Raw genomic sequence first — 24,488 nt, 5'->3', positions numbered from 1 at the left:
TGACAATAATTGTAGAAATGTATGGCGCTGGAATGGCAATGCTTTTACTCTGACAACTAATGATGTGCGATAATATTAATAAAGTTACTGGTAGAGAAACATCAGTTACTCTCCTCTCTAATTTACAAAGGTGGGGGAAGTAAAACACTGGTAAAAGTGTGTATGATAATCAATAAATCAGGCAAATAAATAAATAAAGACATGATGCTCATGTGAAGAATACAGATCTATTTAGAAATCTATAAATAGCCTACCTGATATTACTAAACTGATGATTAATCTTTAATCAATGAAACAGAGTAGGGAGAATGGTTTTTTTTATTGTTATTATTTTGGAACATGTATTCTTTGAAAAAAACAACTTCTACTATGTACTGTTTGAGTATAATTATGTAACCCTAATGATTATATTATATTTTATTGAAAGTGAAACTTGATCATCTGGGGGTGTGGCTGGAGCCTGTCCCAGCTGCCACAGAGCAGGCGGGCGGGGTCACCCTGGTCAGAGGGATAACAATGAAAGACAGACAAACATTCACAGTCACATTCACACCCACAGGCACCACCACAGAACGCGATGTGAGGTGCTGCTGACTGCTAAATTCAGCAAATGGCCCAAAATTTGAGCTGTGCTGCCCACTGCGCTCTAGCTCTGCTCTCATTTTTTTGATCTTTATACTTAGTCTATGTGCTCACTCCCTGTCATTCTTTGTTACTACTGGTCACACAAATGTACATCACAACACGGTTGTTGCATTCATGAGTGCTCCCTGGACGGTGTGCTGCTCTTAGCTCAACATGGCAGGAAACTGTTCATGCGTGGCACAAGCCACTGGAAAAATGGGCTTCAAAAAAGCAGAGGTGCCATTTATGAAGGGCCATTTATGTTTTTTTACTGTGTCACTGTTTTGCGGTCCCCTTCGTGATCCTTTAAAGAAGAGCAGATGCTCTGTGGGAAGCTAGGCAATTGTGTTGGGAGCACGGACAGTTCTCATGACAGTGTCAAGGTCCTCCTTGAACTCTGTCACCACGTTCCCATAAAAAATACAAACAAGCATGGCACGTACAGTTTCAAGATTCCCTTAAACCATAATTTCTCTTGATCTGATCAATGCTGGTGGACCTGAAAAACCTTTGCAATAGATACAGGTCAGATGTGACACAGAGCAGCTTCAATGTTCAAACGTTTTAAAATACTTTCATCTTTGAGAAAATCCATTTAATGCAAATCAATTTAAAATTGAGATAGGGTTTATTTATTTACTTTTTACTGCTTGTTTAATGTCAAGAGGGAACACACATGGACCAAACAGTATGTAAAGTCAAATTTATTTATATAGCACATTTAAAACTAAAACTGTTGACCAAGGTGCTGTACACTTAAGATAATCAAGGATTAAACCATAGAGATGATATCACTGACAGTCAAACCAATTTTGCTATTTAGGCAGATTATAGTCATTTGCATACAGCGGGATTACTGCAACGTTATTTCTATGCATAATCATACCTGCATATTTAACCTTTTATCTCTGAGCTCCTGATCAGTGAGCACAACCCTTTAGTTTGCATGGCACAAGTTAGCTTTCTTTCCAAAATGGAAACTCTGACACAATACATAGAAGACCTTGCTGTGCAAAACAAAGTCTACAAATTACTTTTGGGATCATGTCTGGAGTAAATGTGTTTCTTTTATTCTCAAAATACCCCTTGCCTCTATCTTCCCTGCCTTGGCTCTTTCTTACACAGGAGCTTCATGGCTTCCCTGCTCTGTCAGGAGACTGTCCTTCAGAGCTTCCATAATGAAAAGTGAGCTTTCCCTCTCATCATCTTTCTCTGCAGTCAGCTGCTGTCTCTTCCAGCTTTCCTCTTATTTCTACAGTCCAGCACACTTTCTCTTGCTTTGCAATGTCACAGTCAATGTCAGCAATAAGGACAGCATGAGTGCATTTCATGGTGAGTGAATGAAAATTTAATGGGTAGGGTTTAACACATTATCTGGGTTGATTTAATGTTTTAATAGTGAGTAAATTGTATTAACATGTGAGTGTAAGACTTAAACATGGATCTTTGTAAACAATGTATTACGTAAAATCCCCAAGTGGCCTTATTAGCCCAAATCTGAACTGTACGTGCACAAAATCTAAAATATGCCCAAAATATATACTTAATTTAAAATGACTGCAGTAGTGTCTCCCCAGCTCCTGACAAGACCAATCAAAGTATCTGAAAGTTTTCAACACCAGCTCTGCAGCACATCTAGACTTATTGCCTCTTCTTATTCACACATTTCCAAATTAATTGTCAGTGTAATGTCCCATGACTGGTGAGACTTTTAATGATGGAGTTAGCCTTTAAAACTGAATAGCACAAAGTCTTACAAAGGTTATTAGCAAGCAACATGACTTTAGCAGGACAAATCAGGACAGGCTCAACAACAGCAAGTAGCTTCTTTTTTCCCCCCCAATGGACTGATGGAACGACAAATGCAGTTGTCTGCAAAGTCAGAGTCAACAGTGAAGAATAGATTCAGAAAACTACCTATCACAGAAAAATGTGATCTGCATCTTTTTTGTTTGCTGACTGAATGCAAATGTAGTTCATTAATGAACTATATACTGTAGTAATCATTGTTATTGCTTTATCAGTGCTTGGGTCGATTTATTGTAAACTATAACCTTTAAACTACAATTAAAATATGTATCTAAGAGACTAAAGGTGAGAATTTACAGGCATAACTTATTCATTCACAACCAATAACAGAATCTGAATAATATACTATGGTATGGTATGATATTATAGCTCGATATTTGCCTAAAATAGATACATCAGTATCAGTCTGCGTATACGCTTTTCATTGCAGGGTGTAATATTATGCTCTTTTCTCAATTGCCACCTGTGTCTCCACCTTTTGGCATCAGTACTGTACCCGTATTTGCTGCAGCAAGATAAAAGTCCTCTTTAGAGCCTCTATCAAGGGGTTCGATGGGTGGTGATGTTATAAGTCATGTTTGTCAACAAGGAGTGCCACAAATTGGTGAAGACAAGATCTAAATGCAAGAAGCGGAGGTAGGTGGTAACCAATCAATAAAGCGAGCATTTGGTTGCTGATTAGAGAATTTAAAAAAACACAAACGGAGGGCAGCAGACAAGAAGAGAGGCAAGACTGTGCGTATACATTCACACAGGACAGACTCAACACACGTGAAAGAAATGAGACTGGGGCCAACAATCACACAGGAGGGAAAACAGAGACAGGCACAGACATTCAAGGAATTGGGATAAGATAAAGTGAGAAAGTACAGGGATAGGTAACAACACATGGAAATGTAAGTACTAAGGCCTTAGTTACACAGGTTAGCAACCTGCAAGAGAAAAATGTGTATTCTTCAGGTGGTTAGTAAGTTGTTGCTGGAGGTGTGTGATAACTGGTTGCAAGGCGTTATATGATACTCCACCAAAAATGTCCTTGTGATTCCTTTGGATCTGCAAACTACTTGATCTTGATATAACTTGATATAAGTTATAGTGAAAGTGTAAAAAATTGCAAAACAAACCATAATGTAAAATGTTCTCCTGCAAAGTAAAAGTTGTGCCTTACCACCCCAACAAACACAATTCAAAAGGCACATCTTTAACTTTGACAGCAAATGTTTTCCATTTCTCGTAGCTTTTAATTGTGAGTAAATGGCCAGTGTTTGTAGACAAACCATGTTTTCATGCAAACTGCAGGCAAACACAGAAATGTCCTGGCAAGTAAAGCAATCAAAAGTAGACTTTTGGTATAGCAGCCTCTTTGTGACCAGTTTCACCTGGCAACAACCAGCAGCCTCCAGCAATCACTCTACATCCAGTTAGGGAATCCAAATTTTTTCCTAGCTACCAGCCAAGGACTCGCCAACTGGCCTGTAGGCCTGTGTGACTGAGGTCTAAAATTCAACAGGAAGTAGAAACAAAGTATGACACAGACAAACCAGATGGAGACAAAGACAAGAGAAACATTGGACACATTTACAAAAACCTAACATCAGAAATACAAGAATGAAACAAAACTAATAAATCAAATAAATACGAATATCAAAATAAAAGCCCAAACTCCACAAAACTTTACAAGAGTCCAGGACTATAGTAAGGAGGTTGTAATTTGTGCTGTTTTGGGACCTCTGTGTTTGTGGATTTGCTTGGTTTTCACCCAATTTTATTCATTTATTTCTTCATCTAATTTTCCATTACTGGTTTGGTTTAGGCATTAAAAACAGGTTAGGTTTAAGAGAAATGCATGACTTCTTCCATATAATTCCACGAGGACAGCCACAGAAATAAATTATACCACCTATGAAATACTATAATATAGAAAGAGCAAATTACAGGTCTTACCTTTCCTGATGCAGAAGCTCCTTGGTCCACAGAAAAGCTGCAGAGAAACAAACAAAGAGAAGAAACAAATCACTGAGTCTTAGTGAGCATGCAAAAATTAAACAAATGCACTTGTCCTTCCTTGCAGAAATATTTATTCTTTAACTGACAAATATGAGGCATTAATAATCAGCCAATTAATGCAGCACCTCCACCACATATTTCTAAAGTACGCCTACGTATTATCTATAGATACACTAACAAACATTACATTAACACACATTAGTAGATGTCGCAGGCACACTGCAGCAAATCTGTACACACCCTTCTCCAATGATTGTAAAGCTGTGTTGTCTCGTGTGACACAAAGTATTGCCATGCTTTCAAATGTTTGGTCAGATCCTATAGATGTCCTAAATATGTCCTCACAGTTCTGACTTCTGACGGTGACACATTAACCTAAACATCGGACTACTTCTGCAGGAATGAAAACAAACTGTGTAAAGCAAGCTATGATGAGTGACATGGCCAAATATCAAAGAATGGTTAATGTAGTGAGAGATAAACATGTATTAGCTGCTTTTTTTATTTCCTTTATGACCCAAATTTGATCCAATTTTCCAGACTGAAAATACCTTTTGACAGTATTACTGATAGGAATAAATAGATGTGAGAGCAAAGCTAAAGTGGCAAGCAATACTGATGTTCAAGTACGATGAGTGCACATACAAGAGATCCTCATAATGGGCTCTTGTGCATTAAAGGAGCAAACTTTGAGCCTGTCTAAACAGTTAATAGCAACTCAGTTTCTCCAGCTCAAGTACTTTCCTCCCTCAAGTACAAATATATTTGGAGCTTTGAACTGAAAGCAGGATTTGATATCTTGAAAGGCCACTTTTTTTTAAATATAATTTTGAAAATATCTTTCAGTTATCACAGGCTGATAAATGCACACTACTGGAGATTTGAAGTCTTTGTCATGGCTTAGAGATGTGGCAGAAACAGCTGTGCAGTAAGGCATTTCACTAGGAAATGTAAAGACGTGCTTGTCTTCAGGCCAAGCTTTCCAGTAAATATAAAGCACACACTAAAATGCATTTTTTGGGGGGGGAAGAAAAACACCCACACTCTTTCTTCAAGGACATGAAAAGAGGGATTTTCAAACATGTGTCATTTTCTCAGCACAACGTCTCTACTAGAGTGAAATGACTCGAGTCTTTACATTCTGAAGTGCCGGCAATGTAAAAGGCTCTAAATCCACAAGTAAACGTGACAACTCAGCACTGCCTTCAGGAGCAGGAATAAAAAAACAGAATATAAAATTAAACTGGAAACACCGCAGTGCAACCGTTCAGTGTGTAGAGCAGTGGTTCCCAAAGTGTGGGGCCCGCCCCCTAGGGGGGGCGCAGAGCTATTGCAGGGGGGGGCGTGGCATGAAAAGGGGAAAAAAAACAAAAACAATGCTTGGACAATGCTAGCACGGGGTGCCCACACAAACGCAAAGCAGGAGATGAAGCATTGCTGAATATGTTTCCAAACCAACTTCATTCTAAGCCAAAGACTAGAAAATATGGTGAGGCATATCTTCCCTTTGGTTTCACCTGCACAAGTGCTGAGGTAGGTCTCCCTGCAGAATTAGTTTTCCTTGCACTGGGAGCAGCGCTGGGCTGTTCAAATCACGGACAAACAGTATCCCACAGTTGTTTATGTTTTTGAACCCATTTTGTAGAGGGTTTTTTTGAAAAATGTATTGATAGCAATGTTGAACATTATTACACAGGAAAAAAAACAACTACATGTAAAATAATTACACCGTGATGCCTCTGCCTTTCTAAATGCAGGGACAGTAATGGCCTGTATATGTAAGCGTGTAAAACTTGCAGAGTCAGATTAACAGTATTTTGTCTCTATCTGCCATTCTGCAATTCATCTCATGTAAACAATAACGTGGCGCACAGTGTGACGTGAAAAAGGCACATACCTTTGACGTTGCGTGACAAACTCTGTGGCCGTTTATCAATGCCCAAGTACGCGAGTACGTACTCGCCGAGAACGCACGGGAGTACGTACCGGCGAGAACGCGAGCACGGACTCGTGGGCCGTTTCTCAATTCTCAAGTACCCGAGCACGGACTCGTGATTTGTACAGTCGGAACACCTGCGTACGTGATGATGTCACAGGTCCGGAGTTTTTACTGCCGTCCCCTCCTAATTTAACTGTGAGTAACATGTTATGAAGCTTAACTTTAATCACAGCCAAACCGGTTTACTCAGGAACAAATAAAACACTGAAATAAACCAAACATTAACATTTAGAAGTGATCTAAGTGACTTATATATCATTGTTAACCTCAGTAGTGAAACCTCTATTAATAAAATAGTGTACATGTACATACGTGTACATACCTTAATAAAAACAAGCAGGTGAGATGTTAGAACGCTTTTATTTGTATTTTAGTGGACACTCAATACTATAGACAGCTGCTGGGGTTTCTTTAACCTGAGTAGTGAGAAGTCCGCGAGCGGGAGGGGGGGGGGGTTGAAAACGATGTGCCGGGAGTCCGCTGTTGAGTTTTGGCCGAAATGCATTCTGGGATATATAGCTGTCCCAAGTCTACACCGATGCATGCTTGATAAAACGGGCGGATCGAGAACACATCCGGGACTTTTTCGCGTTCTCGGCGTGATGCGTACTTCGAATCCGAACAGTACTTGGTCTCCGACTGATGACGTATCACGAGTACACGAGAATGCAAGTACGCACAAGTACGCATATTGATAAACGCCCTGTATTCCTTGTCCACACGTAAACGCAAAAAAAAGGAGTTTTAAAAAATCTCCGTTCTCGGTGATTCGATACGCCGTTTACATGTGCCCGAAACAGCTGCGCGTTCAAAAATACCCGTGTAGGTGCGGACAGAGCGTAAAAGAGTTGGTAGTTTATTTTCTTACTACCTGTAATTTATTGCAGATTATTTGTATTTGCTTAATTGTTTAATAAATGTTTGAGGTGTGAAATAAACCGCAATGGAGCAAAATATGGGTGTGCGTGGTTGAAGGATGTGTTTGTGCGTGTGCGCGTGCGCGCGCGGGGGTGGGGGGGCGCGAACATTTTTCTTGTTAAACAAGGGGGGCCCAGCAAAATAAGTTTGGGAACCACTGGTGTAGAGCTTGTTTAGGGATTTCAATTCAATATGACCAGTGGACTTCTGAGACCAGTTTAGCCATTTATTCTTTCTTCTTTAAGTTTTTTTTCTGTGTTTTCTCTTTGGCTGCTCTCTTTGTAATGATATTTATCATGTGCAGTGGTTCTTAAACTTTTCCTCCATGTGCCACTTCAGAAGTTGAAAAAAGTTCCCGCCCAGCACGCTACAATTTTTGGCAATCTGTAAAAATAATCATGGATCCAAGCTAAATGTAAAGTGAAACACAGATCAGACAGCACTGTAGTATCAGATCCCTGGTTTGATAAGCTCCTCGTGGGGTTGCATCAGGAAGGGGATTCTCATGTAAAAATCTGCCAAATTAAACATGTGGGGCTTCCTGCTGTGGTGATGACAAAGGGAACAGTCAAAAGAAGCTTCTACTGTAGCATCAGCAAAAAGGGGGAAAAACAATCAATCTCATTTCAACTATAAAAATTATGGTGATGAAAGGAAAAATTCAAATACATCAGGAAAGCATGCAAGCTAAAATGATCACTATCAACTATTAATTTAATTATCTGCCCCTGATGTAATATTTTTTAAAATTGGGTAAATGATGCATGGAATGATCGACATTTACTGGATTCCTGTTTATGAACGCAGCCTCAAAGCTGAACGTCTAAATTGTTTTGTTTTCCCTGTTTAAACATAATCCATATTCATAAAAATGTAAGAAAAGTGAAACTGAATTAAAAACCTTTATGGAAATTCACCTATGGAATTTATGGAAATACATGCAACCAATATGCTGAAGAGATGAGTGAAGGGAAAAAAATCTTTAGTATTTGAGTTTTTAGTATTTTTCCCTGCCTCTTGGTGCATGTTCCACCTTCTTCTTTTGATGTTATTAAGACACTGTGTGAAAATTATGTAAATGCACTCATTGCATTTATGTAGATTTATTAAAATGAGAAAAGTCTGTTTAAGTCAAACCAAAATGACATGTAGTTTCAGCTATGTCTTAATGGTTTCACAGAAAGATATAGTACAGAAACCAGTGAACACAAAGTAAAAACATCTACCTCACAGTTGAGCTGCAAGAATCAACATAATAACCATGAAGAGACATCTCAGATGGGAAAAATGAGCAGATATTCATTGTGAATGTAAACAGATTTTTGTTTAGCCCTTGGTGAATCAGAGGACTTTCAAGTTCTGGGTTGTTGGGTCGATGTGTTGTGTGCTAAGGAGTTGATGAGAAAAATCAGTCTGGCATTTACATCAGATTTTAATTTGGTTGTTGGGGAGCACATTAATTCCAGGTTGTGAGCTGCAGATGAGTTGTTCAGGTGTGGCATTTAGAGAGGAGCTCCACACTGGAGGGGGTGGGAGTCCCGCCAGACGTCAGATGTCTGAATACATTAGATGCTTAAAGACGCTAAAATTCATCAGAGACCAACAAAATGTTTTCTCTGCACTTCATCATGTTCTCTTTCTTTTCTGAGCTGTAGGTGTCTCAGGTTTCAACTTGTTCCTTGTGTCTATTTTCATCACTGAATGTAGAATAGTTTGAATATTTACTATTGTTATCATTAATTGTAGTGGTGCAACAGATCAAAACTCTCACGGTTCGGATTGGATCAATTTTCGGATCAGCAAAAAAGGAAAAAACGAGAAAATTTTAACATTTACTTATTTACTTATTTAAGTATTTTTTGCCTATTAAAAACATTCAACTCAAGACTCATTCCACGCAATTATATAAAAAAAAAATTAAGATGCAATATAGGGCAGTACAGGGCTTTGTATCTACCACTCCGCTGTGATATAACGAGCGGTCACGGTCACGTAGCTTTCCATTGCCCTGGAGGTCCACCCATTTGTAGTTAGGGCAACAGAAGATGCCTGGGACAGTTCAGCCATAACTTTAGACTTTTCCTGCTCATACATGCTTGGGTACGATCTTGTCACTGAAGTGGATGTGCAACAGGATATCATAGCGTGGCTCAAGCACGTTCATCACAGTTTAAACCCCTTGTTTTGCACAAGGGAATACGGCCTCCCGTCTGCAGCTAAACACCCCAACAGCTTTTGTATTAGCTTTAGCCCGGTCGGATTGGGCAGCAAAGGGCTGCTTAAATGCCGCAAACTCCTCTGCTCTTCCACTTGAGCGCTGGCCATAACTATCGCTTGACAGACTGACCATGCGCACCATACACATACTTTTTTTTTCTTCTTTTTCGAATCTTCGGATCACGTGTGTCCCGAACCGTGGAGTGGGATCGGTTCGGATTACGGATCAACCGTGATCCGCTGCACCACTAATTAATAGTAGTAGCAAGAAATGAGAAACTCAGTGCGTCATTTAGCTGAAGTTCTTTTGATTTAATACTACTATTAATAGTAGTAGCAGTATTAATAATAGTAGTAGCAGTATTTTTTTGTTAAAAGTTTCTGTTGTGTTGATAAGGTAACTAATTAAAGATTTTTCAGTTTCTCTTTGGTACCTGCACTAAGGTAGATTTAGTGAATCCCAGGCCAATCAATCTAATGACACTGTGTTTTTCCAAAGGCCAGTATTAACACTAAAACCCTAAAACATAATAATTATCAGTTCACTATTTATGATCACGTTTTTCATTAAATTGAATCTTCTATAGCAGATCTCCTGGTGAAATCTAGTGTATAATGAATACACTAAAATGCTGAATGCTTAACCTTCTGTGACATGTGCATCAAAGGGCAGGTACATCATGTAAACCTCTGAAGCTAATAAAAAAATATTAATGTGCCTGAAAAATATTCAGTGTTTTGCATGCAGTGTTGAGAACAAGTAATAAACCCTCATTTAGTCAATTAAAAACACATTATGAAATATGGAACATCACAGCAGCAACCACTAAGCCATTGATCCGTGACAGTCTTAGACCTGCTACTACTCTCCTTTAGCGCTGATTCACAGCACGAACTACACTTCAGCTGAATGACTGCTCACCGTGGAAAGTAAGTCTACTCCGAGGAGAAGATATTGTAAGAGGATTGATATCACTCTCATGTCTGAATGTTTAATAGAGGATATAAATATGGAACAGATAACTCAAGCAAAAAGACTATCAATACAGTGAGCCTCGTCATCAGGCAGCCTGGGATGGACTCCAGGGTGTGTTGGCTTTCATGCTTTGGTTTTTGCACAATGAAACAAATGACACACAAACTGGTATGTTTTTCAGTTGATGTTTTGACTGGTTTCTTTAAATCAAAACAAGGTGGTCACTTATATGTTGATTAATTTATATTTGGTCTGTTTAGAGACCTCGCCACCCTTCATACATAGAAAGTCAGGAAGATCAGCACAGGAAGGGAAGGGAGCAGGAGACTGATGCATTGGTGCAGTGTCTGCAGTGATGCGGACAGTGTACCAGCCTGCTGTGGTGAAGAAGAAGCTGAGATTGAAAGAGGAGCTGTCGATTTACCGGTCAGTCTACGTTCCCACTGTCATGTATGACCATGACCTGTGAATAGTGACTGAAAGAATGAGATTCCACATACAAGGAGAGGAAATGAGCTTCAAAGGGTAGCCTGGCTCTTCCTTAGAAATACGGTAAGGTCATTTGGGTGGGTGCTACTCCTCCACTTTGCAGGAGGGAGCCCTTTGAGGTGGTTAGTGCATCTAACTGCTACGCCTCCTGAATGCCTCTTGTATGAGGTGTTGGGACATACCCAACTGGAAGGACACCCCAAGGCACACCCAAGAAAGGCTGGAAGGATTACAGTATGTTTTCTGGCTGGTTTGGGAACACCCCAGTGTCTTCAAAAGATATGGAGGAGGTGGCTGGAGAAAGAGGCCTGGGAATCTCTGCTTAGACTATGGCCCCTGCAACCCGGATTAGCAGCAGAAAATGGATGGATCGATGAGATTTGCCATATCAATGCAAAGATGGGTATCAGCCAGGGTATTAGCTAAGCAGCTTCTTCTGCTGAGATTCGCTTTTATCAGCTGATACATGGGAACTCCAGGCTAAGCTTAACTGTGTGCCTGGCTTGAAGTAATGGCTCAGTTTAACTTTGTCATAACAAGAGTGAAATCTAGAAAAAATCTCAGAAACATGCTGGCCTCCAGGACTACTATGAAGAGTCATTTTTGGCCAGAATATGTTCTTTAATATGTATACTAAACAAACAGCTCGGACCAACAAAACTAGATACAGTGATGCTGAGAAACTTGGCCATGTCTTCGGTACGAGGCTGGACTACTGTTATTCCTTTTTTTCAGACTTTTCTAAAAGCTCAATGAAAGTCCTTCAGTTCAGGATTCAAAGTGTAAACACTTGGCAACAGTGTGAAGGAAAAACTCTCTTTTAACAGGAAGACACCTCAAGAAACCTGACAGATCCATGCTAATGGAGGAGCAACCATCTGCTGCGACTGGTTGAGGGTGAGGGGAGGGACATAGAACAAAAGACACACCGTAAAAGAGAGTCTGACTTTAATAATAACTACTAATTAAATGCAAACTGGTGTATAACATATAGAGAGGGAAAAGAGGTGAGTGAAGAAGACACACTAGGTGCATCATTGGAAGCCTGCAGCAGCCTAGGCCTATTGCAGTGTTGCAACTACAGGAGGTTTCTGGGTCACCTGATCCAGTCTTAACTGTAAGCTTTATCAAAAAGGAAAGTTTTAAACCTAATCTGGTTGGGGCTGGTTCTGTTTTTCCCTTTTGTTTTTCCCTGTGCTTCAAGTTGTAACCTTGTTTTCCTGTGACATTTCAGTCATCTGGCCCTCTCTGGACCCACAAAACCATATTTGGCTTTGGGAGAAGAACTGCACTTTGCAAACCTTAAGCTTCCTGCATTAACCCACCTGGCTTCCCAGCTCACCTGCCAGTCTGCTCTCTATCGCCATCTCATCTCCCCATTTGTTCCTGTTGTTTCATTTAGTTACAGCCACTTCTTTATTTCTAACGCTGGTTTTCACCCTCTTTCAGATCACCCCGCTAAATCTGTACCGGTGGCAATTCATTATTTTAAGTTTTTGTTTAACTCCACATAAAATCCTTTCACTGTTGTCATTTTTTGTGAGTCTGCTCCTTGGGTCCACCCTTTGGCTCGTTCTGATGATATTATGCCAACAGAGTACAGAGCGCAAATACAAACAGCGCATCGAGGAACACTTTAACACAAAGAACTCCAGAAATATGTGGCAGGGGATCAAGACACTCACTGGCTACAAAGACAGTTGCACACAAACCAACTCCCCAGACATCACCTTACCTGACACCCTAAACCATTTCTTCGCCCGCTTTGACCAAGAAAACAGGGACACCATCACCCATCCTGCCATTACAGAGAGGGACGACGCTCCCATCCAGCTGGAGCAGCACCAGGTCAGAGCCACACTGCGCAGAGTCAACGCGAGGAAAGCAGCTGGTCCTGACGGTGTAGCCGGTAGAGTGCTTAAAGCATGTGCAGACCAACTAGCAGAGGTTTTCACCACCATCTTCAACCTCTCACTGCTACAGTCTGTAGTACCATCCTGCCTTAAGTCAGCCACCATCGTTCCAGTGCCCAAGAAGAACACAGTGAGCTGCTTGAATGACTATCGTCCAGTTGCTTTAACACCCATAATTGCCAAATGTTTCGAACAGCTCATCATGTCACACATTAAAGCTGCCATCCCTGCAAACCTCGATCCATACCAGTTTGCATACAGGGCAAACAGGTCGACAGAGGACGCCATAATAACAGCTCTTCACACAGCCCTCACACACCTGGACTGTAGTAACACCTATGTGAGAATGCTGTTTGTGGACTTCAGCTCTGCCTTCAATACAGTTCAACCCCACAAACTGGTTAATAAACTAAGCAACTTAGGACTCAGCAGCTCACTGTGCAGCTGGATACTGGACTTCCTGAGCAACAGACCCCAGAACGTAAGAATGGGAGAGCACACCTCCTCCACCCTCATTCTGAATGTGGGTGTCCCACAGGGGTGTGTCCTCAGTCCCCTCCTATACTCACTTTTCACCCATGACTGTTCACCTATCCACACCAGTAACACCATTATAAAATTTGCTGATGACACCACTGTCATAGGACTGATCGACAACAACGATGATTCAGCCTACAGAGAGGAGGTTCAGCATCTGAAGCAATGATGTGACGACAACAACCTGCATCTGAACACAGCCAAGACCAAGGAGATGGTAATCGACTTCAGAAGAACAAAGCGATCTGAGCACTCTACCCTCTACATTGATGGGGAGGAGGTAGAAAGGGTAGAAAGCTTCAAGTTTCTCGGAGTCCACATCTCGGCCGACCTTACCTGGTCCACAAACATCTCCCACCAGGTAGGGAAAGCACAACAAAGGCTGTACTTCCTCAGGAAACTACGTCAGGCTCAGTTACCCCAAAGACTGCTAGTAAACTTCTACCGCTCCACCATTGAGAGCCTTCTGACTTACTGCTGCACACTCTGGTTCAACTGCTGCACTGCGGAGGACAAGAGGAAACTGCAGCGGGTGGTGAGGGCAGCAGAGCGGGCAATCGGCACTTCACTAACTCCCCTCAGAGACATCTATACTGGCAGACTTCAGCAGAAAGCCAGCATCATCATTAAAGACCCCTCGCACCCTGGACACTCACTTTTTTCCCCCCTTCCCTCTGGTAAACGCTACAGGTCCATCAGGTCGAAGACAAACAGACTCAACAGAAGTTTTTACCCACAGGCTGTCAAACATGCCCTACCTTCACCCTGATTGGAGGATAACTGCACTGCCAACACTCATGGACATTACACTTTATTTATAAATCGTATTTCTGTTTATACTTCAATGCAAACAACACCCCTACCTCTTTAAACTGTATTTATTATAACATTATTTAGTATAGTTCCAACAGCACCCCCCACCCCCACCCTCACTCAATGTGCAATATCATCCCCCCGCCACACACTCAATGTGCAATATCACTGATCACACTGCACCTCTCAATGCACCTGCTAGTTAGATGGCATGTATGTGTATGTATATAGATGTAAGCGTGTATGTGGAAATATGTGTGTGTATGCATGTACGGATGCAAATATGTATATATACATATATGTATGTATGTGCGTGTATGTTTGCAGGTGTATGTATAACTTGTACATATCTTTCTTGTGTAAATGTAAATTTGTCATTGTGTAAATACTTACGCTATTGTGTACTTCACACACATGGAGAGATGCCAAACTGCCTTTCACTGTTCTTGTAACAGTGACAATAAAAAGCTATTCTATTCTTCTATTCTATTCTACACTGCAGGTTTCTAGATTTTCCAAAAGTAGAATGCCTAGTAGAGCCTTGATCCTCTCCTGTGGAATGACTTACCAGTTTGGATTCCAGAGATGATTCGGTCAAAGAGGACATCACTAGGGAAGGACAGCCCATCAGAAAAAAAAAGTCGGCTTATAGGGAGGATAGCTTTAAGCGGAAAAGGGCTAAAATTGCTTGTTTTTGACAGTATGTGAACTGAAGGGCTGCAAATCCCAAGATGAATAAGGTTTTTTTTTAAATCTACTTTACCATATTGCAAGAATAAAAATAGCCGGAATCTGGAAATGAGTATAAAAGGGCCCTTTAATATTTCATGCAGTATCAGAAAGTCATCTTTTTCAAAACCATCATTTAATTTTGGGACTGTGTCAGGACTTACCTTGCCACGCTGCTATTGGCAGAGCTCTCTGCAATCTGTGAGCTGGCGATCCACTTGGTCTCACCCACCACCGTCCTGGTGTGTGGCAGGCGGCCTACGTCTTTCACTGTCATCATCAGATGGCGTGATGACTTCAGGACTCTGACGGCCTCATCGTGCGGGATGCTCAGGAAACTGCGGCCATTCACCTCCAAGATCTGGTCACCAACCTGAGTGGGGGGAGGGGAAGAGACAGGAGTGGCGGAGGGGACTGAGCAAGGCGTTGAGGGTGGAGCAGGCAGAGACTGCCACATGCACAGGTTGACAGGTCAAAGGTCAAAGAAAGGTAACATAGTGGATGGAGGTGTTGGAGGTGTATATGAAGTATAAGGTGTGTAATGGATAAGAATTAGAAAATTAGGTTACAGGTTTCTTGTTAAAAGTTGGGGCTCTTTCAGATTGGGCGGCGAACAGAAATAATTACACAAAGATTAAAGAACTCCCTGCTCACTGACAGGTTGAGGACCAGAAGTGTTCAATATGTAATTGAAAAAGTTTTCATATGTAATTTCACTTTCTATCAAAGAGCTGAACCTGGAGGCAGCGGCAGAAGGAGAATAATGATGTCCATACTAAACACCACCTTGGATCGTACCTTCTGTCTCCTGTAATGAGCTGATATATTGTAGCTTTAACCCTCTGAGGTGTGTTTTATTTCAGTGCTGGGTAAAGATGAACCTCCAGGACTGCCTCAAACAGCATCTCTTTATTTCTACGGTTATGGCATTTGCATATTTACATATGTATGTACAGAGGGCTACTGAATATGGGCAATGAATACTATCTTAAAAATATACAGTTTGAATACCACTACATGAATGCAAAAGAGTGGTCTATTTCAACCTCTTATATTGTCCTTGAGCAACAGATTAAAAGTAAGGTTGGCAATTTGAGAAAGACATCTTGCCTTGGTGTCAATTTTTCTATGTTTCTGTTTTATTTTTTCAAATTTAGTGTAAATGGTAAAATGGTAAATGGCCTGTATTTGTACAGCGCCTTACTAGTCCCACCTAGGGACCCCAAAGCGCTTTACACATCCAGTCATCCACCCATTCACACACACATTCACACACTGGTGGAGGCAAGCTACAGTTGTAGCCACAGCTGCCCTGGGGCAGGCTGACAGTGTAGTTGCTGTATAGTACCACAAGACAGTTCCTCTATCCTTTTTCCAATGGTTTACTAGACTGGAGGACAAGCATAGACCCTGAAAATTAGATGTATTGCAATGAAGACCTGGAAACATATGGTTGTTGTGAAGTACTGCAAAACAACCGATAAATGGGGAAGTCTCAGTTCCTGTGTCTAACAAACTGCTGAGCTTGCCGTGTTGTAGCTTATGTTAGGCCTCAGTCAAACAGGCCTACAGACTGGTATGCAACCTTCTGACAACCTCTGATCCTTAGTCAAAAATGTATATTCCTACCCAGATAGCAAGGAAACATTGAAACAATGTTGAGTCAATATCAGGCGACGTCATTGAAGCAACGTTGAAGTGTGACGTTGACCCAACATCACTCTTGCACCCATTTTTAACGTTGAAAACCTGACATTGATTCGACGTTATATTTTCTAACACTGTTGACATTGAAACAATGTCAGATTCTGATATTGAAACACTGTTGAGCTATGGTATTGATTTTCCACCTCTTTCGCACAGTTGCTTTTTATTGAAAAAAAACAAAAAAAACAAAAAAGGTCAATAGACATGTATCATTTGCAAAATACTTTATTAAAAGACAAAGTTTCCTATTTACATTTCTATGTTTCACGTCACTTTTATTATTTACTCCGGGATGGGGATGGATGATGTGCGTCCCATGCGCCCACTCGCATTTATCTGGAAAATATCTGAGCCATTTCTGGACTGCTTGAGCAAAGACCAACTCAGACATAGAGTTCGCCCCTACCTGCTGCGCCAGGCCATCTAGGACAAAAATAGACACACACACAAAAAAACAAAGACAAAAAAAAGGGAATTAGAGCACATGAATAAGCTCTTGTTAATTGTCTTCAGCAGGGAGAAAGTATGTAAACTCCTAGGCTGATAAACATGAAAGTCACCAGGCGGAAATCAGCAAACTGCCACATTTGATTCCCAAAGAGCTATAAGCTGAAAATGTGATATGTCTTAGCATGGTGTGCAGTGTATCCTTTAAAAAAAAAAGAAAAAACATGGGGTCCTCGGGCTGTACAAAGTGTACAACCCGAGGACAAAACAAGTTAAAGACCAAAGACTCCATCTCCAGATTAACTGGACATGAAAGTCTTGTTATTAAGAAAGACAAAGTAATATAGCAAAAACCAGACATAGGAAATGTGAAACACACCCAGCACATCAATTGATCCCTTTATTGTTCACTTTAGGCTCATAAAACTACAATAAATGTTAAAACTTACCAAATATGCATCTGCACAGCGCTGTCTCTTTAAATGCCCTTTTTGCTTTGTCTGGTCCTTGGTTTTTTCCCCTGCCCAGTTGAGTACAGAGGCCAGCTCCTTTGTAATGGCATAAACCATTACACGGCGGACTCGCACCTCCAGTGTGGTCCAGCAGCACCAATCAACGCATAAGCGTCTCACCTATAGACACATTTTATGAGATGGAATTAGCGTGTCTCATGTCTTAAATGTGTACGCAAGTGTGCTTGTGTGTTTACTTCATGTAATTGATGATAGAAACATGTAATTTAGTTTTCCCTAAAGCCTGATTTTCAAGTCATACAAAGAATAAACCAAAGTATTGGCAGTACAATGTATTTCTATTCCCTTTTGTTGGATATTCATTTGTTAGTTCTTGTAACTGCTAAGTGTTTACTAGTTTTTGCCTGTCACATATATTTGTTATACCATGTAAACTGTGAAATTCCAAGATTTTCAAACTTGCCTTGTAATAGTGGCCTCACAGAGTCTCTGGAATCTACAGAAAAAAAAAAAAAACAACAAGATGACATTCAGGAGTATAAATTGGGTTTTTTTTTTTTTTAGATAGGAGTACAATGACATTGTGATGCAGCTTTAAAGCTTTTTAAAAGCATACCATCTATAGGGAAGACATCAGACTCTGCATGCTGGCGAGATCGCAAAGCTGTGTCGGTTTGTGCCGGAGTGGCAAAAGGTGCCGAAGCTGGGTGGGGCATTATGATGGTTGCTATCAGTGGGCTGGGGGCAGACTGCGGAGTGATGAGGGCTGATTAGAAAAGATAATTTTTAAGTATTTAAGAATACAGACAACTTGTCAAAAAAAGTTCCTCGTGTCAGACACAGATATGTACACAGACACTAGACAGTATTTTATTACCTGGTATTTTCACTCGAGGGGCCTGGGGAAACCGTTTTTTTGTAGGCTGCTCATCCTCTGAGTCCGTATATGTGTACAGGGATTTGGTCTAAAGAAAAGAAATTAAAACGGTCTTAAGTAATTGTAAATATCCTTTTGGCATATTGTTTCCTAAAGTTAGTTTGATTTCTAACAACACACACAGGAAACAGAGACGTGCAAGAAGGTACAGTATACAATGAATTTCTGAAGTGCACAAGTGTACACTGCTTTGCATTTTTAAAAGTTTACAAACTTCCACTTTTTGGACTATATTATGTGGTGATATTGCAGTATGCAAGCACCACAGATATGTACAAAAAGACAAGATTATAAATTCTTAACAATCAAAGATATGTTTGTGAATAAAAGGTTTTACTTGTGCTTTCTTTTAAGACTGGTCTGGGTTTCTTCTTCGGACTGAAGGTCAGACGTATCACAGCGTTCACGTGGATATCTCTGAAGACTGCGTTCTGCTTCGTGAAATGTGCCTGAAATACAAACACAATGTACGGCCAGACATACATTATGTGTGGACAAAAGGTGCAAACGCATAGAAAAATCAGCGGTTTCAAAAATACGCTGGTACGTGTGGACGTAGCCTTATTCATTATTCAAGGCACAAACGGAAAGTCATGTACGCGTGCAACGTACAGTCACGTGGGCATGCTGCGTGAGCATTCAAACTGAGTCTAAAGTTTTCGTGTGCGAATTGAAGCGAGTGCTCTCCAATCATCAAAAGTAACAAAGTCATTGAACACGTTTATACAGTTAACTTTACGTTTATCAATCATATATCACAGATTTAGAATTTTTTGTAGTACTAAGCAACTACAGAGCGAAAGTCTGGGTCAAGCGCCGAGGCCACGGCAAGAACAAAGGAAACCTCGAAGCGTTAAAGCTAGCTTTGTAAGGGAATATAACGAAGAAATTATGAAACAAAAATGTTTTCTTTGTTGATATACTTTGTTCGCAGTGCAATTTATTTGTTGCCGGATTGTAAGAAGTAGACACAATTTCGGGCTCCCACATTTTGTGGGAGCAACGTAAATAACAGTAAAAAAACTTGTTAATGTACAACATTAACGAGTTTTTTACTGTTATTCAAATGCAAACATGGAAATAACGAGTAGGAAAAAAAAATCATTCATTCTTACCTTATACTAATCGTGGTGCAGGCCAGTGCAGTGCATGAACTGATGCCTTCTCCGGTCAATTCCGCTGAGAGTAAATCAAATGTCCCGCTCTACTGTAGAAGACAATGAATACCTGGGGGATGTACCAATGTGAGAGGGTGCTGCGGAATAGTCCAAGTGATCGCTGCTTTAATTTCCGGTCAACTATACATAAATTGCACGTAGACACGATTTTTTAAAGCTGGTGAACTAGACCAAGTCATTGATAACAAATGAACAATAAATCTACTTTCTCTGGTACTTTATACCCGATGAGTTGCAATGCAATTTAATGCTCAACTACAAATCGATGGTTTTTGATGGTGACCGGAGCCGAATGATCGTCAACTATAAATAGACATTTTCTCGACGTTGTTGTTGTCACCTGGTCGACTATAAATAGATCAAATATCAATGACAAAAAAACAACGGTGAATCAACATCGTTACAACGTCTCTATAGTAAGACCGTCGGTTTACCACAGTATTTCAATGTTGTTACAACATTGGCATTTCAACCCCGACCATATACGATGGTTCGGATGAAAAATCAACATAGATTCAATGTCGTCTTGCTATCTGGGTAAGCAGTTGGTGAGCGATTTGTGGAAGCTGCTGGGTGAAATTGTCTGCAAAGAGGGTGCTGGCACCAACAACTGCCTTGTGATTGCTTTTCTTGTTAGCAGTTTGCCTTGATTGCCCACAGTGTGCACTGAAGACACTGACTTTACTCACTGGAATGTGCAAGGTTCGATATGTAATTCTTTAGTTGCTGTTTCACAACTGCTTAGTTACTGAGTGTTTTTTGACCACTAGAGTTGCATCCAGTTTCACTGAGCAGCAACAGCAAGTGACCTCCAGCAACCATCTGCCAACTGGCTGAGAATACAAATTTCTTCATAATGACTGGCAATTACCATGGAGTCACTGGCCAGTCTTTAGGCCTGCATGAATGAGGCTTAGCAATCATTTTCACAGTGACTGCCAGCAACCTCCAGCAACCAGTTGCAACTGGTCAGCAAATACTCATTTTTCCTTAGGTACTGGTGGTTGCCAGGCAGTCAGCAACCAGTCTCTAGGTCTGTGTAACTAGGACCTACAGTATGATAGCCATGTGTTGTTAGATATTCATGACCATGCATTACATGTTGTGCACAATGATCATTTAATAGAATGCTACAGTATCCCATTTGTTAACTTAAAAGCAGAAAGCAAGGGCCCCAGTATGGAAATGCAAAAAACTGCAGTTCCTTTAATGGCCACTTGAGGCTGCATCCAAAATAGAGTCGATCCCCACAGATTTCTATATTAAAATGCTCAGTTAAAAAGCTTGGTATCCATGGATATTTTCCTTGTTTATATTAAGTAGTACACAGTTCAGAGGAACTTACTTTTATTTTAAACAAATTAATTAGGAGTTATACTTATAATTAGCAATGTGGACGCTTTTAATGAAGCTTATGTGTAAGTCAGTACGCAAGATCTGTAATCACACATCTGTTTGCTAGAGTTGGATGTCTCGAGACCACTTTTACGTGGTCTTGGTCTCGTCTTGGTCTCGACGGACTTTTGTCTTGGTCTCGGTCTTGGTCTCGATGGACTTTTGTCTTGGTCTTGTCTTGGGCTCGACGGACTTTTGTCTTGTCTCGGTCTTGGTCTCGCTGTTTCGGTCTTCTGTTTTCAAATCGACATAGTGTTCGGGAGATTTGGAGTCAACCATTAGCGGAGCGGGGGGTGGCTTACTGGGCTTAAGCCCGGGTCATTTTTTCAGAAGCATGGGGCACCGTCGTAAATTCCCCCTAATTTTGGTATGATCCGAGCTCAGGCACTAGGCGACTGAGCACAGCACGCATGTGAGCGAGGGGGGAGAAGCTGCTGCCTGCGAGTTTGCTGCAGACAGAGGACAGCTTAAGTTTGACCAGGTACCAAAGCAAATCATTCGTACTGTACAAATAATGTAAATATGACGGTGTATCACAAAAGATTGATATCAAACTGATCACTTGGTTGCGTTACTTGCTCTTCGAGTGAATCAACAAATGGATAAATAAAAAGCCGAACAACAATGCTGATTTTTAGAGAGTCTTAGCTTACATTTCATATTTTCAGTTGTTACCCTCCACGGCTAAACAAACTCTCTAAATCGGTTTCAATTGTGTACTGATGAACACAACAATGGACATAAGAAGCTTCTTTCAAAGAAAAAACTCTGGTAGATGTTATTTTATATATTATGTTTTGTATGTTGTTCAGTATATCTATGCAAAACAAGAGGAATTTCAATACACAGCAGTATATTCACAGATGAAACAAGATATTTACATACACTTTAGGTAGAAAACATAAAAACTATTTTTTACTGTTAAACATTAATTTAGAGTAAACTTTTGTTTTAGATAAATAAACTAATCTTTTGAATTAGTTTAATGACAGAATAAAGAGAGACAGAGCTGTCTATTTTTATCCCTTTCATCAAATTTAGGAGAACATATACACTAAGTTTATTGTTAATTAATAAGAAAAACTCCAGACGATCCCATTCTGAGCTTAAGAAGCTTCTGATAGGTTAGTAGAGTCCATGTGAGTAAATTGGTGGCACAGCTGTGGAAGCATATAAGGCAAAACACAGAGCCTGTTTCTGTGACATGTGAAAATCAAGAGATGTCAACCAAAACACCAGGAACAGAATTGTGGAGCTACATAAGTGTGGCTCAATTTTGAATACAATTTGGTGCCATTTGCAATTAAGAAATACATATAGTTTTTCTCTTTACTCTTAAAGTTAACAAATATGTTTTTTATATTTATCAATCTAAAAAAAAATAAACATTTAGTCTGATTTGATGTTACAATTAAAAAGTGTTTGTGTTTTTATCTGAAGAGTATGTAAATATCTGGTTTCAACTGTATATTTGATGATGTTGGTGTTTGGCTTGATTGTCAGCACAAAGAGGGAGAGAGAGGAACAGAGAGGGAGAGAGAGGAACAGAGAGGGAGAGAGAGGAACAGAGAGGGAGATGGAGAATGAGGACAGAACAGAGATGGAACAAGAGCAGGTGAGACACACATGTTAGTCAAATGGTTGTTTGCCAAAACTCATCAGAACATGTATCTAGTACCTGTTTCTTTTTAGATACCATTTGTTACTTTTCAAATTCTATATTTATTAAGTTATGCAGGCTTGTTTGCACAACAAGGCTAAATAATTATATAAACTTTTCTGAATCTAAACAGTGTACTTTGGTAGAATTAAAAAAATAAGTGTAGTGCAGGTCTATGATGATTTTCAGTGCTACTATCATCTAGTTCTGATTCTGGTTCCGTCTTGGTTAAGTCCTAAGTAGTCCTGATTTTGAACTGTTGTAGTCCTGTTTTAATTCCAGATCAGTTCTGGGTCTGGTTGAATTGGGGTTTAGTCCTGTGTCTTGATACAGGCCCGACTTTGTTCTGCCTTGCTGCTTAATTAAAAACTAGTTTAAGGTGTCCTGCATATGTGATATTTATTTTTTTCCTATATGAAGTCATTCTTTTTTGAACAAAACTCAAAACAGAGCCTAATAATCTTTCAGTCATTTCTACCCTCACTTAATTTCCTTTTCGCTGCTCAGCTCTCACACAGTGGCTCAGCTATGCTCCAATCCTCCATATTGTTGCCAATCACATGCGAGGATATAGGATAATATCATTATGTGAAAAACAGAGAGGGTGAGAGACGCGACAGTCAAGTGGCGCGCGGCGTCTGTCCTCTCAGCAAGTGAGTGAGACAGTAGACAGCGGTGAGGAGGGCTGTGCGGCAAGCAAAACACATAAATATGCCTGACACCTGTAAACGAAGCAGCATCTGGCTGCAGTTTAAAGACTTTTTTTGTCTCGGTCTTGGTTTTGGTCTTGGTCTCGTCTCGACTCGGTCTCGGTCTTGGTCTCGGTCTCGTCTCAACTTCGTCTTGGTCTTGGTCTTGTCTTGGTCTCGATACCCTCTGGTCTTGGTCTTTGTCTTGGTCTTGATACCCTCTGGTCTTGGTCTTGTCTTGGTCTCGGATTAGGCGGTCTTGACTACAAGTCTACTGTTTGCGTCCCAGGTGTTTGCTAGCCAATCTATGCTTTACATCACTTCCATTTTCCCACACTATTAAGCTCATAGCTGAAATCACTAGTCTAGTCCAGTCATCTTTCTGCCCAGCTTCTTCAGGCCAGTCAGCTTTTTAAATGTCACCTATCATCTGTCATCCTCCCTTGCAGACTCAGGCTTCATCCAAGCCTCCATCTTCATCTCCACTACCAACGTTTAGACTGGGGGGTCCAGCCTTAATAACGTTGGGTTACTTAACGTAACCCCTGGTTCTTTGATAACAGAGTGAGGTATTTCACTATGGGAATTGCCTCGGCGTGACCAACTACAGAAGCTCCAATGACACCACGTCTGTCTACAACAGACCTATCGAGCCGTGCTCAGGGCTCCGCCCCCTCATTCCAACACGGCCGACCAGCCCCTTCTAACTCATTCCAAGCAGATTTCTTTCCGTGCCTAAGCAAGGAGGGAAGTGTTGATGAAACACCTCACTCTGTTATCAAAAAACCAGGGATTACGTTAAGTAACCCAAGGATCTTTTTCTAACTTCGCTCGTTGTTTCACTATGGGAGATATGGCCCACTCCCAGATTGTGCCAGCTCCCGAAGCTACGCTCCAGTACTACCCCAGGATCTCAGGTCGAACCTGAGGCACCAGAATCCAGTACTGCCTGAGCCTGGGATGACTGTGTA

At 40.7% G+C, this 24,488-nt stretch overlaps 1 protein-coding gene across 2 annotated transcripts in view; it reads right to left on the bottom strand.

The window, feature by feature from the left end:
• whrna (whirlin a) overlaps positions 1-24,488 on the bottom strand; it is a 209,183-nt gene that overhangs the window by 50,448 nt on the left and 134,247 nt on the right. For both annotated transcript variants that reach the window (XM_039614236.1, XM_039614237.1), the window contains exons 4-5: positions 15,196-15,404; positions 4,378-4,414 (exon numbers count right to left, since the gene is read on the bottom strand). In XM_039614236.1, the coding sequence (XP_039470170.1) occupies positions 4,378-4,414; positions 15,196-15,404 (246 nt within the window). The remainder of the gene's footprint in view (positions 1-4,377; positions 4,415-15,195; positions 15,405-24,488) is intronic.

This window comes from Oreochromis aureus, linkage group 7 (genome assembly GCF_013358895.1).
Source record: "Oreochromis aureus strain Israel breed Guangdong linkage group 7, ZZ_aureus, whole genome shotgun sequence".
Lineage (NCBI taxonomy): Eukaryota > Metazoa > Chordata > Actinopteri > Cichliformes > Cichlidae > Oreochromis > Oreochromis aureus.
The sequence above is the reverse complement of the archived record's forward strand: the minus strand, read 5'-3'. Positions and strand labels throughout refer to the sequence as shown.